Genomic DNA, 19,223 nt, shown 5'->3' on the forward strand with positions numbered 1-19,223 from the left:
GGTTGTGACACTTTGTTAATGAGGATGAGATATAGAAGATGACATGACTTCTTGAATGAGGACTTTTCCAATGGATTAAAGGGATTTGAGGGAAGTCAATGGAAATTGGTAACAAACATACTGACCAGATTTTGTAGTCAATTGAGCAAAATACGGTCTTCTGTTTTATTGCATGTGAATGATGAGAAATTAGGAAGATGGTGGCCGTCTAGTTTCCAGAAAGCAGGTTCAAGGGCTAAGTGGTACCGTGGTTATGTTAACTTTCCTAGGGGCAGGGGAACTTCCTTGACCATCTGGCGGTCAGCCTCAGGTCCATCCATTGTAACAACTAGCACTAAGATGAACACTATGTGGGCTAAAAGTTCTCTTCCCTCTTTCCATCAATAGTTACGAGGAGTATAGAAGGAATAAATTTGGCCAACATTATGAAAAGAAACCAGGTGAATCATAAGAACTTTGATTAGTTCAGTTGGGAGTTGAGGGGGTGGGGTAAGTAATGCTTGTGATAGAGGAATAGCAGTAACTGGATCTTCTTACAGCTTAGCCTGTCCTGCACAAGGTCTCCAAGTCTCTGAGTCCTGGCTGCTATATAGAAACTTTGGCCCTCTTGGGGAGACTTGGCTAGGATAGACAAGCTCCTGTGAGGAGCCATAGATGAGTCAGTCATTGACTAGTATGGGGGACCCTACTCAGATTGTGTATATAGTGCTGAAAAGCAACATACTGGAGAATGAGAAGGGAGCCAAAGAATTCTAGATAAATTTTATAGTCAGCCTTGCCACTTTGCAGAACTCCCTTATCCAATATATTGTGACTGTATGAGGACTTAAGAACTGTTATTTTGATGATGGATCATGTGCAAGTCAAGCCCATGTCAGCCAGAGGGAACAAACCCCATTATCCTGCTGGAAACAAACACAGTTATGGATGCTGACTCCAGGGATTCCCCATGTTAAAATCCATGGTGTTAGTAATGATGATTTTGATGTGTAATGAGGGCTTTGTGTGGTTTCCAAACATTGCAAGTTCATTTGATTGAACTGGTGAGGAGCTACTGTGCTACCCCAAATTGAAAGTAAATGTGCCTTACTGATTCGGAACTTATCTCTCCCTCTGTGCCCCCAGATCATTCCCAACCTTCCTCCTTCATCTGCTTTAAGGAAAAAGATGATTATTAGTGCATTGAGATCATCCATCTGAATATGCTGAGGAACTTTGGGGAAAGGGAGCATTCAAACGTTTATGGCTGTCCTATAAAGGCATCAAAGTCTCGATCTTGCTCAGTCCCATGAGGATGAGGAGTCTTGTTTCAACTGATGGGATTTGGGCAGTGTTCACTATGGGAAAAGAGAACCAAAGTAACCTTTTGGGTGAGGCTGTTGAGGCCAATACAGTGTACTGTTGTTAATTCCACATCTGAACATTTGGTAAAAATTTTAGTATATGGGCTGCCGAAGCGAGCACATTTGGTAAAAATTGATGTGTTATGTGATTGTAATTCTTGGTCCCATAAGTACCAGAGGGGATCATCTCAATTAGGAAGAGCTGCATGTGTCTATGACTGCTGATTTTGCAAATTGGAACTTCTGAAAAAGTCAGGCAACATCCACTTGGAGGTGCTGGTTAGGGTTTTGGATCCCTCACTGCCCTAACACAGCTACCAATTATCTTTTGAAAATCAAGTATTGTCTTGTTATTGAGCTCTTGTTGAAACTGGACACCTGAGGGATGGAGGCCTTCTGACTCCCTGTCCTATTTCCATTTTGGGAGATGAGCTTGGACCCAATGACTAGCAAGGTAGGACAATCTCAACAGGCCTCACTAATCAAATCAAAATGGTATATTCGAGGAAGTGGTCAGCCTGTCCCCAGCACAGTCTCAGCTTTACACAAAAAAAGTGGCAGTTGCTCTCTCCTGCCCACCCCACCGCCTGAAGCAGACACTAGTTCAGTGGTGTCCTTTTATTCAAAGTGCTTTTCCTGATGCCTTGGCCTGGTTGGATGATGATGTGGCTAAGCCAAGACCTGATGATGTCCACAGGGCTGCCACAGTTGTAAAACCTCTGTGGTAGCTGCACAGAACTAAAAATGGATGTGATCATTCCACCCACTCAGGAGAACTCAAGTTGTTACCATTTTTTTTGCTGACTTTGGGGTTGTGGTCAGTGCCCTATCTTACTTGTCTGCCATTTGGACATCTACAGACTGATAAATCAAAGACACATGTTTGGGTGCTATGAATTGTGCTGATTGAATCACCTGAGGCCCATATTCTGCCAAGGCCCCCTGGAATCAAGCTGTTGATTGAGCCTCCATCACTGGAGTGTCATCATTGCTATCTGGACCCATCCTAGTAGTGAGCCTGGCAACATGTCCACCATCAAAAGATGGGCACCAAGTAAACAACTCTTAGTTTCTGGTACAGAGGCCTCTACTGCATAGGATTTATTCAGCTGATTGGGCCCAGGACACTTCAGAGGAGGGCTGAAGTCAACACTGCTGGTTGGCTTTATCCTACTACTTGTAGTTCTGTTAAGAGTATTTTTTTTTTTTTAAAGATTTTCTTTATTTATTTGACAGAGACACAGAGAGGGAACACAAGCAGGGGGAGTAGGAGAGGGAGAAGCAGGCTTCCCGCGGAACAGGGAGCCCGATGCGGGGCTCCATCCCAGGACCCTGGGATCATGACCTGAGCCGAAGGCAGATGCTTAAAGACTGAGCCACCCAGGCACCCCAAGAGTATTCTTAATTAAATATCTTATGAGATCAACTGAACAGATTTGACCCCAGCCTTTGTTCATAATTGGAGGAGCCAACACAGTAGCCTACTAATTGTGAAAATTTGACATAAATCAAGATGGTATAAAAATGAAGAGTGGAGGGACGCCTGGGTGGCTCAGTTGGCTAAGCGTCTGCCTTCAGCTCAGGTCATGATCCCAGGGTCCTGGGATCGAGTCCCGCATTGGGCTCCCCGCTCAGCGGGAAGCCTGCTTCTCCCTCTGCCTCTGTCGCTCTCCCTGCTTGTGCTCTCTGTCTCTTTCTCTCTGACAAATAAAGAAAATCTTTAAAAAAAAAAAATCTTAAAAAAAAAAATGAAGAGTGGATAGTATTGGGAAATAATTCTCCAGGTGTGTCTTGAATTTCTATATGTCTATAAGCAGAGTTACAAGTGTCTTGGTTCCAAACTATCTTTTCAAGAATTTTTATATTGGGAAGAGCTTTAAATGATAGAGTGTCTCCTTCTGGAGCAAAGGCTAAGGGTGCTTAAAATCTTAGAAGATAGAAGATACCATTTGCCTCTAAAGTAAAATGTAGGCATGCTCATAGTCAGGTGTAGTAAACGTGATGTTTACCTCTATAGCCATGAAGAGACATGCTTATCACCCATTACCAAAGGTTCGGGTTCACTGTGCTTGGGATTCCTTTCTTGTAATGCAACCCATTGCTTGTGCAAGTGTCACCTTGTCGTTTTTACTTCTCCCTGTGGGAATTGGGGCTTGGGGACCCAGCACAAATCCTGATCCTCTGGCTACTGCTATTGCTGTAATAAGCTTTGTTTCTCTCACCAAGGAGTCTTGTGCAGCATCTTTGGCAGGCTCACTGGTTAGCTTACAGGTAGGCTAAAATTTCAGACTCTTCCTCATTCTTCACAATTACTAATTATAAAGATACACCTTTAATCTAAATGGTCTAAGAGAGTTGACATTTATTTTTGTCCATATAAAGCATAAAATAATTGCTTATTATTGACATGGACTTCTTATTCAAGCAGTGATTCAGAGATGTAGGCTCCTTCATTTTTTTGTTTATTTGTTTGTTTTTGTTTTTGTCACGTTCAAGTTTGTCATACTCATCTGCATCAAGCTGGCTGCAGGGGAAGGTTGATGGGAATTTGTTCGGAAATAACTCTTAGGAGAGAAATGCAGGCCAGTCCTTTGTCCATGAAGAAGAGAAATGGGTTTGGTGGAAAGTCTCTCCCACAGACAAAAGGTATTTCCAACCAATAGAAACTTCATGTGTACAGACATGAAAGTAGGAAGACATGATTTTGGCATGGCTAAAATCAGAGGATGCATGAAGGAGAGTGTGGTAGAAGATGAGAGGCTTGTCGTGAATCATTTCACCTTGGCTGATAGATCTCTCTGAAGGTGACTGCTGGATGTTGAAAGATTTTAAGGCTGGAAAAACAAGATTAGCAAAACTACTTAGGGAAGAAATAGCAACAGACTGGCTGAGGAAAAAAAAAATGACAATTTTAATGAAGCCAGTGACAGAAGAGATTCACTAATAAAATCAACAGGTTAATTATTGAACGCAGTCTAAGTGTTAGACATTGTGCTTGGTGCTGGGTGTATGCCAAACTCAAACCAGTAATAAATGGACCACTTAGATATAAATGGTAAGAGAGAAGGTAAAGCATAGCATGTGGTGAAGTATCTGAGGAGAGGCACGAGGTGGGGAAAGTAAGGAGATCGGTTTTGAATCACTTCTATGTACTTGTACAGCATTTAGGTGAATTTTTTAGTAGGCACTGTTGATGTATAGCTACAGCTCCTTAGAGAAATCAATACAGACATAGTAATGCCTAGAAAAAGACTAGAGATCACCAAAAGAGGGCTCTCACATCATACATATTCAAGTACGTGTTAATTGATTTTATTTGCTATTAACAAGGGGGAACTTGTTAACTCTTTGAGCTTACTGAACACATTTTAACTTTCTTCTGATTTCTCAGATACACTGGTAGAGGGAATACATTCCTGCCTAGAAAGACAAAAGAACAGCATTATATTCACGAAGAAATCTGAAATAATATCAACTGAGCATATATACTGCTTTTGTTATGGATGAGAGAGAGTCTGCATTGCGTGATGAAGGTCTCGGTCCTTGGATTCCCCACGGGAAGATTTAGGAGGGGATCAGTGCTGGAATAAAGACCACCAGAAGGAAAGTAGCAAGCACAAAGTAGTTTATTAAAGCGGAGGTGTACTCTCAAGGTGGGAGAATGGGCATGTTCCATGAGGTGGAAGCAGCCCCTAGGTTGTTTATGGATTGGATATTATTGGGTCTCTCTGATCTGGGAGGAGCTGTGAAGTGCATTGGGGTGGTCTCTAATGGAGGCTGCTTCCGGTCATTTGGGGAACTCCTCCCACAGGTTGGAAAGGGGAATTTTGGATCCTACAAGGTTCATACTATGAATCATCATGCCAGCCTTTCTCCATCCCGGAGGGCTGTACCTACATTGCAAATGCAATATAATGTGTGTAGAGATTACCCTGGGGCAGAGGTGGAAGAGGAGAGGGCATGTTCCGCACCTCTTTGGTCTGTCAGCCTTAAGTCTCAGAAACCACGAGGTCAGGATGTGGTGCTCCTGGGCTTTTAATATGTAGCTTATTGGTCACCATCCTTGTCTCCAGTTCATGTCTCTATCATTCCCCTTCAAGGACTTGGGACTCTGCCTTGTGGTGTTCCCTCCAGTGCTCATTTCCAGCTTCTACCTAACACTTTGACTGAAATGGCTGTATTGGTTGGGGGTTCAGACTTTCGTTTTTTTCAGATTGTTACTTCTGCTAGCTACAGCAATGTTGCAAAAGAGAGTTTTGAGTTCTTCAGTTGCATTCAGCATATTGTTATACCTTAAACACTATGTTCCTTGTGGTGGTTAAAACATTGCTGTTTAATAAGGATGTCCTTAGCCATGTATGCTTCAAGCTAATTGCTGTTGCAAGTGCAGTTTCAGGAAACAGTCCACGATAATGAAACAATCCGTGATAAGCTTAAGATTGGCCAGTTTTGTTTTTCGTTTCTGCAGTCTTAGGGCTAGAGGTGACAGCAAAGAAGAGTGAACTTCTCTTAGTTACTCCACTTTCCCCTGCCATCTGTCATTCAGTGCCTGCTTGCAATTATGACCACTGAACTTTGACATGGTTTCTTGCTTGCCATCCGGAACTGAGCTTAAAGCTGAAGAGCTGCATAACCCCATGCTTCCTCTCTCAACTCTACACCCTTCCAGCTGCATGGATTCCAATGCTCAGAAGGAGTAGAAATGAGAATTCTTTTCCTTTGTGGTTAATTTTTGCTTATTGCATTGCCCAATTTCATGGCAATGTAAAGCATTCGCAGCAGGGATCATCTGGGTTCTTTTCCTGAGTGAGTTGGCACAGAAAGCCAATAAGATGACATATTGGATATGGAACCTAAAGGGGCCAGGGGGCATTTTTCTGTGTCCTAGAAACAGACTGGGTCCTGCATCCAAACTAGCCACTTCACCAGTGTATGTTGATTGCCACAAGGAAAGAGAGGGACAATATACATTGGTTAGCCCACATTCATGATTCCTGTTAAAAAGCAAGATGAAAACCACTCTGAAGTACAGGTCCTGCTGATTTTGATTGATTCTATCAGCTATCCATTGAAGAAACTGATGATAGTTACCCTCACTTAACATGGCTCAGAGATACCAGGAGATCATTCTAATTTTAACTGCAATATGATGTTTAGAAAGGCTGTTCCTATTTTTCCTGCATTAAACTAATGTCTTTCTAAATATGATGTGTCCATAGTACTTGGTTTAGGGCCAGAGGTTCCAGAGTCCAGACCTGGACCAGATCTGCCATTCCAGATTTGGGCAGAAGATAGAACAGACTGTTACACTGGGCTTAAAGCTAGGTGTTCCCAGTGGAGTTTTGAGGGTTTAGGTCCCAGTTGGAGGGGCTCTATCATTCTGGGAAGCTGTGTGTATAGGTGCTGGTTGTGCTGTGTGACACAGAAAATCAACAGCATACGTTTTCCCCTGCCTCAGCATCCTGGACACATGACAGAAAACCAAAACCACATTCCTCAAGTTCAAGGTATGGAGTATGGCATCTTTACGACTGTGCTCAGTACAAGTCTGTTAATACAAAGATACAATTTTATTTTTATTATTATTTTTTTATTTTTTATTTATTTATTTTTTAAAGATTTTATTTATTTATTTGACAGAGAGAGACACAGCGAGAGAAGGAGCACAAGCAGGGGGAGTGGGAGAGGGAGAAGCAGGCTTCCCGCAGAGCAGGGAGCCCGATGCGGGGCTCGATCCCAGGACCCTGGGATCATGACCTGAGCTGAAGGCAGACGCTTAACGACTGAGCCACCCAGGCGCCCCTTATTTTTATTTTTTAAGATTTATTTTAGAGAGCTTGAGGAAGAGAGTGAGTGAGCATAAGTGGGAGGGGCAGAGGGAGGGAGATTCCCAAGATTCTGTGCTGAGCGTGGAGCCGGACACGGGGCTTGATCTCATGATCCTGAGATCATGACCTGACCTGAAACCAACAGTCAGACACTTAACTGACTGAGCCACCCAGGTGACCCAAAAGATACAATTTTTAAACTAATTGTAACGATGGTAAATTTATCATCATGTGTGCAATTACTCAACAAGTTTGCTTTTTAGATCCTGAGTATGTTACCTTTCCCACAGTTATACTTTAAAATATCATCTTTTCAATTGTAATCATAATTAGACTGAATGTCATTGAGCTAGAGGGAAAAAATGACTTCATGTTGCCAATGATATAAACTTGATATTTGGATTGTAGCATTGTATCGATTTCTTACCATTTTAGCTTTCTGGGGTGAGAACTTTATTTAACAAAGTGTAATTGTTTGACTTTTCAAAAAAGCAAGTTTGATGTTCTAACAGTTAACCTGTTTTTCTTGCCTTGCATTTTCCATTTCAGGAAACATCCCAGTTATCTGGATTCCCTGAGTATGTTAAAATAGTGGAAGTTGGACCTAGGGATGGATTGCAGAATGAAAAGGTAGTTTGATATTAGTTTTACACAGTTTATTTCAAATGCTAAATCATAATATTAAGATTCTAAAGACTTACATGGGTTTTATAGATTACATGATTATGTTTGTTCTCAATTGCTATTGAATTTATGCATCTTAAATACAATTTGCTTTTGTTAGGAAGTAATTTTCTATTTATGCTTCAATAGACTCTATACAAATTACTTATAAAATAATTTTAATGCTTTCATAGGTTATAGTTCCTACAGATATAAAAATTGAATTTATCAATCAACTTTCCCAAACTGGCTTGTCTGTAATAGAAGTGACCAGCTTTGTGTCCTCCAGATGGGTACCACAGGTATGTAAATCTGTAATTCCTTAACTGAATCTTTAATTAAACTTTTCCAAGATTTAGCAAATATGTGTGATATAAATTGTGATATTAACCTGACATTATTACTGATTTGCTATAATTTTACAAAATATTAGCCCATGCACTGAGACATGATTAAAGAAAAACCCCTATCATGAAACATCTTCTAAAAAATTATTTGGAACTCTATCCTAAGCCTACCTGACTGTATGTTCCAATATAATGAGTAGATAAGGCACTTAAATAGCAATTTAGGAGCCTGCCATCCACTTACTATTTTACTGACCTCGTGAATAATCTGAATACCTTCAGATGCTTCAGTTTTTTTGTCTGTTAGAATGGAGAGGGAACAGGGGAGGGGCTGAGTGAGAGAGAATCTTAAGCAGGATCCACACTCAGCATGGGGCCAACACAGGGCTTGATCTCATGACCCTGAGATCACGACCTCAGCCAAAATCAAGAGTCGGTTTCTTAGTCAACTGACCCACCCAGGCACCCCTACTCTTTGCCTTTTTTTTTTTTTTTTTAGCACTTAGATTTGCTAGAGAAATCTATCTGCCTATCATACACAAGGTAAAGGGAGCTGTCTAGAATCTTCTCTCTCTTTTTTAAAAGATTATTTATTTTAGAGAGAGGGAGAAAGAGAGAGCATGAGTGGGAGGGGCAGAGGGAGAGCAGACTCCATGCTAAGTATGGAGCCAGACTCGGGGCTTGATCTCAAGACCCTGAGATCATGACCTGAGCCAAAACCAAGAGTCAGATGCTTAACCAGCTGCACCACCCAGGTGCCCCTAGAATCTTCTCTTAAGAGAGGATAGAGCTTTACCTAGAGTTGACAGGCAGGTGGCAGCAATCATCACTTCTGAGACTTGGCTCTGGTCTTTGAAACGTGATTAGTGATTAGTAACCATTAAGTCCCTTTTCCTTCACTATCTAATACATGTTCTCATTCCTTGGATCCTTCTATCTCTCCCAAGCACTTAACTTCACTGATTACTTTCTCATCCCATTCCTTTGGTGCTGTTATTCTCAATAATCCTCCTTCATTTACACTCCCATTTGCTCTTTTTTCTGTCATTTCATTACAAGTTTAAGGTTCCCCTAACATTCTGCCTTCAGTCATTTTCTCTGTGCTGTCTCCTTTGCCTATTCTTCCAACGTCAACAGTCACCTTAAAAGGATGACATATCTGTACTTCTGGTCCTGGCTTCTCTGATAAGCTTCAGCTGAATGTGCCACCAGTGTACCTCAAGCTCAGGTGGGTCAAAATCAAACTCCTTTCTGACCACCCTGCTTTATATAAATAGCTCATCAGTTCTCTTTGGAGTCCTGGACTTCAGTACTCAAAGATCTCTCTTCCATATCTAGTCAGTTACTGACACAAAGATTATTCTTCCTCAGCATAGCCTACATATGTATTTTCTTTTCAGTCCTATTGGTAACATTAGTAATGCACACCCTTATTAGCCAATTATTGTGGTAGTCACTTAAATGATATTCATAAGCACTATTTCTCCTTTCCTTTTATATTTTGCCTGTTGCTTCTAAAATCTCCCAGAAATAACAGCCTTCTAAGTTCTTTATGTTTTTTTAAAGATTTTATTTATTTGAGAGAGAGTGAGAGAGCAGGGACAAGTGGGAGGAGGTGCAAAGGTAAAGGGAGAAGCAGATTCCCTGCTGAGCACAGAGCCCGACATGGGTCTCGATCCCAGGACCTTGAGGTCATGTCCTGAGCCAAAGTCAGACACTTAGCTGACTGAGCCACCCAGGTGCCCCTCTAAGTTCTTCAGAGATTACCTTCTCCCCATTAAGAGAGTCTGGAAACTAGTCTGGTAGTCCAGGTCCTCTATACCTTAGCCCCTTCTTTAATTTCCAGCCTTAACTCTGTTTCTCTACTTCATTTTGCTGAAGGTTCTGCCAAACCAAACTGCTTCTTGTTCCCTAATTACAAGTCCTGACTCTGTATCTAGATAGCACCTTACGTGTCCTTGCTTATGTAGATCTCAATTTCTGCATTGCTCTGCAGTTACAATAGGATGATGTAAAAAGGCTTAAAACAGTGAAGCCTTTTAATTGTAAGACCTGGGGAGCAACGGAAGCCACAATAGAATTAACAGTAATACATCACTTTTCACAGGGGCAGTTTTCAAATATCAGGGTTACTTTTATTTTTCCCAAAACAAAAATGTAACTTTCCTTCATCCCAGTTGTCACTGTTTATAATCATATATTTTTTGGTAAACATTTTTAAAATTACCTGTTTCCTAGACTATAAGAGTTATGGAAGGAGTGACCATGTTGGTCTTGTTCATCACTGTACCCCCTTGCTTAGTGCCTAGTAAGTAGGTGCTTAATAAGTAATTGTGAAATGAATAGTGAAGCAATCAGCCTGAAACAATAATAATGCATACTTTCAACTTTTTGGTATGGACAACTGACTCTTAACTTTTGTTCATGTATTTGGTCCTGTGTAATAAAGGCCACAAATCTTTTCCTTAGGAAGGCACAGATAGCTTTATGAGACTAGACATACTTCCTTGACATTGCCATTTTACAAAATGGTTAGCCATTGTTATTTTATGAGCTGTCATTAATTTTAAAAGAATGTGAGACCCTTTTACCATATTTAAGTCTTCATGAAATTGCCTTTGTTTGATTCAGTTAGTGCTCGTTTCACAAATTCGATTATTGTTGGAGAGAAACTGGAAAGGCAGGTATAACTTGAGGGTAATGTCAGGAAAAAGGAGAGGTCTTGGTCATATTAATTGATCAATCAAACTTTTATTTCAGATAATATATTTTACTAGGTCCTCTTCAAGACATTCCTTTTCCATGGTTTTATAAAGCTGCCTACAAAATATTCTTCTTTGCTAAAATTATGCCCATTGTCATTCTATTATTACACAATATTAGAAAATCTTCAAGAGATTATTCTTGAAACTCATCTAGGACACATCCGGTGACATTTAGAAAGAAGAGGCTAGAACCCTTCCTGGAGGGCCATACTTCTTGTTTAGCTAGTTCAAAGATCAGATGGTCCAAGCAAAAGGGAAGGCAGTCCCTCTGTATGCAGTAATAGGAAAATGTTTTCTGGTCTCACATTAAGTAGGTATGTGATGGGACCACAAAACAAGATGATTTATTCTGGGCTTGGTCTGGAGGTGAATTCAGGACTTAAACAATTGAGATTTAACGAACACTTCCTAGGCTCGAAGTGTTATTGAATACATGATGGAATTCCCCTTGTAGCTCTTGGGGATAGCTATGGTGAGGAGGAAGTACCTCTGGTACTGTGTTTCTGTCTACATTCTTTTTTTTTTTTTTTTTTTAAGATTTTATTTATTTATTTGACAGAGAGACACAGCGAGAGAGAGAACACAAGCAGGGGGAGTCGGAGAGGGAGAAGCAGGCTTCCCACTGAGCAGGGAGCCCGATGCGGGGCTCGATCCCAGGACCCTGAGATCATGACCTGAGCCGAAGGCAGACGCTTAACGACTGAGCCACCCAGGCGCCCCTTCTGTCTACATTCTGCCCTGAGCTTGAGTCCGTGACTTTCTTTGAGCCTGGGACGTCCTAGCAGTGCTGCCTAGAGCATGGGAGTGTTCAGGGCAATAGGGCCCATGAATGGATCTCTGCACGTGAATGCCCAGAGTCCAGAGCACCTGGTTGCTGACCAGTGCTCCGTAGTGTTACCTGAGGGAATGCCTGACTAGCAGATGGACTGACTGACGGGACTCCACACAAGTTACCTTCCTTCTTTTTGATAAAAAACCTTTTTCTTAAAGATTAAAGTGTGTTTAGTTTAAATATTGGATCAGGTAGGCCCAATTTGAATAATTGAAGATACTCATCCTTCAAATACTAAAGATACGTTACATATTTCACTTTTAATTTTCATGTGGTTACATGCATTCCAAACCAAAAAAAAACCCGTTTTAAATAAATCACAAATCCAGGGGTGCCTGGGTGACTCAGTTAAACATCTGCCTTTGGCTCAGGTCATGATCCCGGGGTCTTGGGACCAAGCCCTCTTCCTCTCCCGCCCCCTCCTGCTTGCACATGCACTAGTGCTCTCTCTCTCTCTGTCAAATAATTAAATAAAATCTTAGAACTAAAAATCACAAATCTGTTAAAAAAGAAAAAAAAGGGGTAGTGTGATTTAGGCAGTGTACCTAAATCAAAGGTATTATCAGATTGATTCTTCCAAAGTTATACCAGTCACTAACTACATAACATATCAAGGGATTTTCAAAGGGCAATATTGAGTATTGAGAATATCCCATTTTTGCAGTTTGATTTTTCCATAGTTGTGTTTGGGTTTTAGATTTCACTGAGCTTGCCTGAGTAGAGCAGTTTTTATTGTTGTGGTTGGAGGTCATCTCATCATGTAATTCTGCTGATTTCGTTGTCTTTATGCTAACAAAAAAAGGCATTAAATTAGCAGAACTAATTCATAATGTTATTTTTTCTTTTGAAAATTTATATCCTAATCACTCATTTTTGAAGAAAATGTCATGACATCAGACTCCTCTAACTTAGAGCAAGGTCTGAGATGTGACAGAACAATTTTAGTCCAACAGCTTACATGTAATTATCTGAAGTAATTTCCACTTCTAAAGACAACAAATGTGGCTCTAAATCGGTCTTCCATTAATTCTCTGCATTTTCTTCTATTTCTTTCCCTTAAACGTAGGTCATGGGAATAGTCCTCTAGTTTATGTTTAGATTGCTGCTTGTTCGCTTATTCTTTTTTTTTAGCATTTTAAAGCATTTTTACATTTGCCTCCCACTGTTTTGTTTGGCAGCAATTTTCTAAAGCAGCTAGAAGAAAAGTTCCACAGTAGCAGGGTGCCATATAAAACAGGATCCCACACCTATAATCGAAATGGCCAAAGATGATAAAATACCTGCCATTAAAAAAAAAAATGTTCTTTACAACTTATCTGGAAAAAAGTTTTCCTAAGAGTGACATGTAACATAAGAACATTTGAAATGAATCCAGATAGCTCCTCACTTTCTATGGAATGAACAATAACAGCAGAAAGAAAACATGTTTATAAAAAAAGATAGTCTTACTGCAATTTTGGAATGTGGCTCTTAGTAGTAAGTTATTTATTTATTTATTTATTTATTATTTATTTATTATTTTAATCACCATACATTACATCATTAGTTTTTGAGGAGTAAGCTATTTAAATCACTATACATACAATAGTTTCCAAAAGTGAACAAGTCCTTTACATTCATAGTATTTAGCAATTTGGTTTTAAATACCTTCATTCACATGAGTGATTAAAGTGAACATCATTTACAGAAAAATAAGACTACAGGGGTGCCTGGGTGGCTCAGTGGGTTAAGTATCTGCCTTTGGCTTAGGTCATGATCCCAGGGTCCTGGGATTGAGCCCCAAGTCAGGCTCCCTGCTCAGAGTGGAGTCTCTGCTTCTCTCTCTCTCGCTCTGCCCCTCCCCCTGCTCATGCTCTTTCTCTCTTGCTGATTCTCCCTCTCAAATAAAATCTTAAAAAAAAATTACATTAAATGCATACAACATTGTTACATAGGTCATATGCAAAATCTCAGCAAATGCCCCCTCTTAATTTTTAACTCCCTCTTAAATTTTTAAAGGATGGGTCCCACGTCGTGATGTAGAAATAGATTTTCTCTGTAAAAGTAGAAAGAAATACACTTAAAAGACTAACAATTACGGGCGCCTGGGTGGCTCAGTTGGTTAAGCGACTGCCTTCGGCTCAGGTCATGATCCTGGAGTCCTGGGATCGAGTCCCACATCGGGCTCCCGGCTCGGCGGGGAGCCTGCTTCTCCCTCTGACCCTATCCCCTCTCATGCTGTTTCTCTCTCTCTCTCTCTCTCAAATAAATAAAATCTTAAAAAAAAAAAAAAGACTAACAATTACTTACAAATCAGTTGAACAATTAAAAATATGGCCAAAGAACAATGTGAGCAAGGAATGGGTGAACTTTTCCCTGCCCTCCTTTTGTGTGTGATAGAATTTTTTTATTAGTAATGAAAACAGTTACTGGATTGAAGTTTCAGATTCACGTTTACATTGATGAGATGTGGGAGGTTGTAGCTTCTGCTTCTGAGTATCCCCCCTGCTTCTCTTTCTGGCTCTGCTCTTGTTGAAAGGATGGATGTGTGGAGAAGAAGCAAGGAAAAGGGTAATTTAGCATAGATGTTGAGTGTGTTAGTGTGTGCGTGCGTGTGTGTGTGTGTGTGTGTGTGTGAGAGAGAGAGATGTTGAGAGAGCATGTGCATACACACAGAGCCCCCACATTATTCTGCTTCTGAGGCACAGTTAACTGACAGGGTAATCATCATCTGGGAAGTGTTCAGTGCAAGTCTCATTCATTGCACCCCAGATGAGTTGGCCTCTGCCATCTCCCCAAAGAGGATGCAGAAGAGATTTACCAAGACCACAGCCCATTTAATGACTACAGGAGTCCTTTTACCCAGCTAGTTCAGGGAGGAGGAGCTGAAGGAGGAGCAGAATTTAACCCTGATTCTCTTCACCAGACATTGCCTTAGTGTGCTCAATTCTTTGTTTAGGACACTCTTCTGCTACACACTAAGATTGTCTTTCATTTAATTGCTGTCCTACTCCATGGCTTTAGGTCTCCATTTCCTTTTTATTATCTCATGAATTGGCAGTCCAGGTGCACACACTGGTGCTGCTTCCTTATAAAATAGGCTTATATTAAAGAAGTTTTTTGTTTTTGTTTTGAGAGAGAAAGAGCTTGTACACACACACAGGGGTGAGGGGGTTACAGAAGGAGAGAGAATCCTAAGCAGGCTCCACCCTTAGCCTGAATCCTCTCACAGGGCTCATTCCCACAACCCTGAGAACCCAACCCCAGCTGAAATCAGGAGTCCCACAGCTAACCTACTGTGCCACCCAAGTACCCCAAAAGAAGTTTAAGGGTCTTTTTTTTTTTTAGCAATAGTTTCTAACTGTAGTAGGCTTTTTTCCCCCTCCAACTTGAGCATGTTGAATTTCTTACATGTCAAAAAATAATTGCTCAATATTCAATATTTAATCTCAGAGAAAGATAGATACAAAGTTCTTTAGTAAATGAGCTCTGATAGTTATTCAAAGTAGATGGGGATAAAATTGTGCTATGAAAGCTATATCCACATAGAAAAATTGCATTAGCTCTTCAAGAAAAGAAAAAACAAGCATGTAATATTTTCTACCTCATTTTTTCCCGGCATTTAACGGCATAAAGCACAGCCTCTTCAGATTGCTTCAGTATGTCCAATGTTGTTCCATTGATTGTGTAACATGTGGCAAATACTCTATATGTGTGTGCACATGTGTATTCATTCACATATATGAAACTGCCACATGCCCCAAAAGCTAGTAAAATGAATGCTGGTCCCTTTTGATTATCTGCATAACAAAAAATCCCCAAATTCCATCTTCTGAGACAGTAACAACCATTGTTTTTGCTTATGGTTTCTATCAAGAATTTTGATATGGCTCAGTTGGGCACCTCTGGCTAGAGGTTTTCCACAGATGGTGGTCAGAGCTGCAACAGCAGGGACTGGGAGGCCGGGGCAGCTGGGAGCTGGCTGGACACCTCTTTCTCCATGTGTTCTTAGAACCACTCTATGTGGTCTCTCTGTATAGGCTAGTTTGGATTTCTTTACATCATGGCAGAGCCTAAGACATCTAAAATGGTGGTGTAGAATTGCAAAGGTGAGTGCTCCAAGAGACAGGCAAAATGGTGAGCCTTTTATAACCGAGTCTTATAAATTTTGTAGCATTACTTTTCTATAGTACTCTCAGTTAAGACTGATGAATTTTGTATTGAATTCGGCTTACAATATGTAGTAAGAAATGCATTTCTTAGTAACCCCAAAACAGTTGTACTTTTCTCCAAGCCCTCAGGTTGCAGGTTTCCTGAGCTTTAGTGATATTATTACATCTACTGTTTATTTATTTATTTATTTTTTAAAAGATTATTTATTTATTTATTTATTTGAGAGTGAGCAGGAGAGAAACAGCATGAGAGGGGAGAGGGTCAGAGGGAGAAGCAGGCTCCCCGCTGAGCCGGGAGCCTGATGTGGGACTTGATCCCAGGACCCTGGGATCATGACCTGAGCTGAAGGCTTAACCAACTGAGCCACCCAGGCGCCCCACATCTACTGTTTAGATATAATAACCTATTCATTTTCTAATGATATGGTAGAAAATCTGGGACCTGACTCTTACTCATTTATGATGTGATTTGGCAAAGTATTTTTTTAATCTATGGCTTAGATCCTTTCCATTTATTCATTTGCCCATTCATTGCTTTTATTGTATCTATTAAAAACCACATCAAGTTCTTCACTGACGTCAAAAATTGAATAATGTGTATTTGCTAAAAATAACCATAATATTGACACAATAAGGCAATTGTAAAATTAAAATGGATGGTGGGAATTAAATCACTAAAAACAATGAAAACTTGGAGGTTTTCAAATCGAATGAATATCTGTAAATTAGTTATAATAAGATAGAACCTGATAAACTGAACACACTAAGCAATTTGCCATTGGTCACTCTGTCCAACCTTTTAAAGTTCTGCATTCTGTACTGTTGATAAAATAGAGATCTCCGGATCCATATGATGGCCAAATCATTGTATTTGATCATACAACTTTCACAGTGATGGCATTGCTTGTCACAGTAGTAAGACCATTTTACTATAGCCCTTACTGATAGTCTCCCTCAAACAACCCAGGCTTACCCTCTTCTTGTCAGTGTGACTATCCACTGTGGGCAGAGGTAGCTTATAAAAAGTGTAAGTAGAGAAGGGAAACTCCATTTAGTGAGTATGGAATGAGTACAATTAGATACAGTATTTTAAAAATGACTTCTTCCATGCATGGAAAATAACAATGTTGACAGTGTTATTATCAAACACAAAGTCATGATATATGAGAGGCAACACAGTTGAATGGAAAGAAAATTATGTACTGGGAGCTTTGAGACTTCTTGCCCCTACTTCAGAGTGATGTTAGGAACATGATTGTTTTGACATGGGAAGACCAGGAGGGTGGTCACAAAGGCATTGACCTGAACAAAGAATAACTAATGTGTATTTGTTTTGTTTATCTTAGGAAACTGGGAAGTGTTACTGAATAAAATGACTGGTTTCTCTGTCTGAAACATTGGTCTTCCGGTCTATAACCCACAAATCCATTGGGTAGATTAGGTTTATTTTATAATTTAAAAATGAATATTTGTAGACTTTAATGGATTATGATTAAAATGTCCTTCCTGCATTTGCATAAGAGTAGGGGTCATATGTTACTTGATTTGGTCACTCTTGAAAACATGTGCATGCTATCTAATACCGGGCAGTACAAAAGTCCTTAGAACACAAAGGTAATGTTGAATAAAGAAGAACAGGAAATTATACACCAGACCAAATTAGTTTTAAGGCTTCTGGACTTAAGAAGTTTTTTAAGTGTGATGTCAGATCATTTTAGTAGTGTAGCCAAAACAGGGAATTGGGTGGGGGGAGAAAACTAGATGTTCAATTTTCCAGAGATTTCCTGTGTTTATTATTATAAGACTGTGATTTATTAAAACTGTCTTACTTCTTCAAGCAGACCAAGATTTCCTGTGTGCTACTGAGGCTAAGATATATGGGGTTTGTGCAGAGTCTGTGAATGAGACAAGGTTATAGTACCCAGCCTACAATGCTATTCATAGCTGGGTAGAGCATTTCCACCCAGAATTGTCAGGAAGAGCTCTAGTCTCATTTTTTCTCATTACTGAAATTACAAATGTATTACATTTAAGAGGAGTTACTGCTCAAATTGAGTTTTGAGTTATAGTGTCTGAAACCACATTATTTACATTTTTATAGTAATCCATCGCATGTGTTGAAGAAATTGTGCATTCTGTACCCGTCTTTCCTCCTACACTCCTGCATATGGAAAGTAATACCATCAGTTACGTCTCATCTAGCTAGTAGATGGTAGGCAAATGCCTTCTGACATTGCTTGCTTATTTTGAACTTATGTGAATGTTGTTCTGGGTGATGGTGGAGGTGTTGGGGCAAACAAAAACAAAAACAAAACCCTTCAAAAATATTTTTAAAAAATGATTCAGCAGACTATATTAGCAAGCAGGGGAAAATGAGGGTTATAAGTCCATGAGTTTAAGTCTATTTCCTGGCAGAATTTGCAATGGTTTATTAAGCAGAGAATTTATAAACATAGATAGACTCAGAGATATTATGGATATACCAAGAATAAGACATTCCAGACTGATCTCATTACTTTCTTGATAGTTTTTTTTTTTCCCCTTGAAGTGGGAAGGAAAGAGAATGCAGTAAGACACCATGAGTATGTATTTCATGAAGATCCTTAACTATCTTGACATTGTTAAGAGCATAGTAAGACATTTCACCAAGGTTGGTAATTTCCAAACTTTTATTTATTTTTTAATCCATGGAATTTTTTTCACTCTAGTTAAAACATAGTTAGGACCTCAATATGTGCTACAGACAGGAAAACTATGTTGAAATGTTCGTATAGATTCCCTCCCAAGAGGGGCCCTAGCAATGTACTCACCTGGACATATATTTCAGTGAAAGTTACAAAAGTTAGATATTTTTGTATTTTTCTTAAAGAAGCTTCCTCTCTATATTTCAGTCATTTTAGATCCACATAATCTGTATTTGCCTCTGAATAAAAATAAAATGAATCTCCTTTATTGAAGTGGGAGCCTCAGATGCACTGATTGGTCTTCCCTTGAGCAGAAGCCAGCAGCAGGCTTTGTGATTGAATCTGCTGTGATTCTGTCTTGTGGATGGCTAACATCTCCTGAGAAGTTTTGGGACTAGAGATACCTGTGTCTTACAGCAGAACAGAATCGGAATCTGTACAGATGGGTCCAAGAAATCTGTATATTTTAAAGTACCTCAAGTAGTTCTGATGATGAATCTAGTTTGGGAGGCACTGGTTTAGATCATTAAACCATGCGTCCCCACCAAAATTGTTTAACTTGAGGGTGGGATCTTTCTAGGAGTTTTTCCCTTGATCTTGTGACACATGA

The 19,223-nt window shown here is 39.9% G+C and overlaps 1 protein-coding gene across 3 annotated transcripts in view; it reads left to right on the plus strand.

The window, feature by feature from the left end:
* HMGCLL1 (3-hydroxymethyl-3-methylglutaryl-CoA lyase like 1) overlaps nucleotides 1-19,223 on the plus strand; it is a 180,749-nt gene that overhangs the window by 43,334 nt on the left and 118,192 nt on the right. For all 3 annotated transcript variants that reach the window (XM_021692059.1, XM_021692060.1, XM_021692061.1), the window contains exons 2-3: nucleotides 7,721-7,801; nucleotides 8,029-8,136. In XM_021692059.1, coding sequence (XP_021547734.1) covers nucleotides 7,721-7,801; nucleotides 8,029-8,136 — 189 coding nt within the window. The remainder of the gene's footprint in view (nucleotides 1-7,720; nucleotides 7,802-8,028; nucleotides 8,137-19,223) is intronic.

The sequence above is a fragment of the Neomonachus schauinslandi genome, chromosome 8 (genome assembly GCF_002201575.2).
Source record: "Neomonachus schauinslandi chromosome 8, ASM220157v2, whole genome shotgun sequence".
Classification (NCBI taxonomy): domain Eukaryota; kingdom Metazoa; phylum Chordata; class Mammalia; order Carnivora; family Phocidae; genus Neomonachus; species Neomonachus schauinslandi.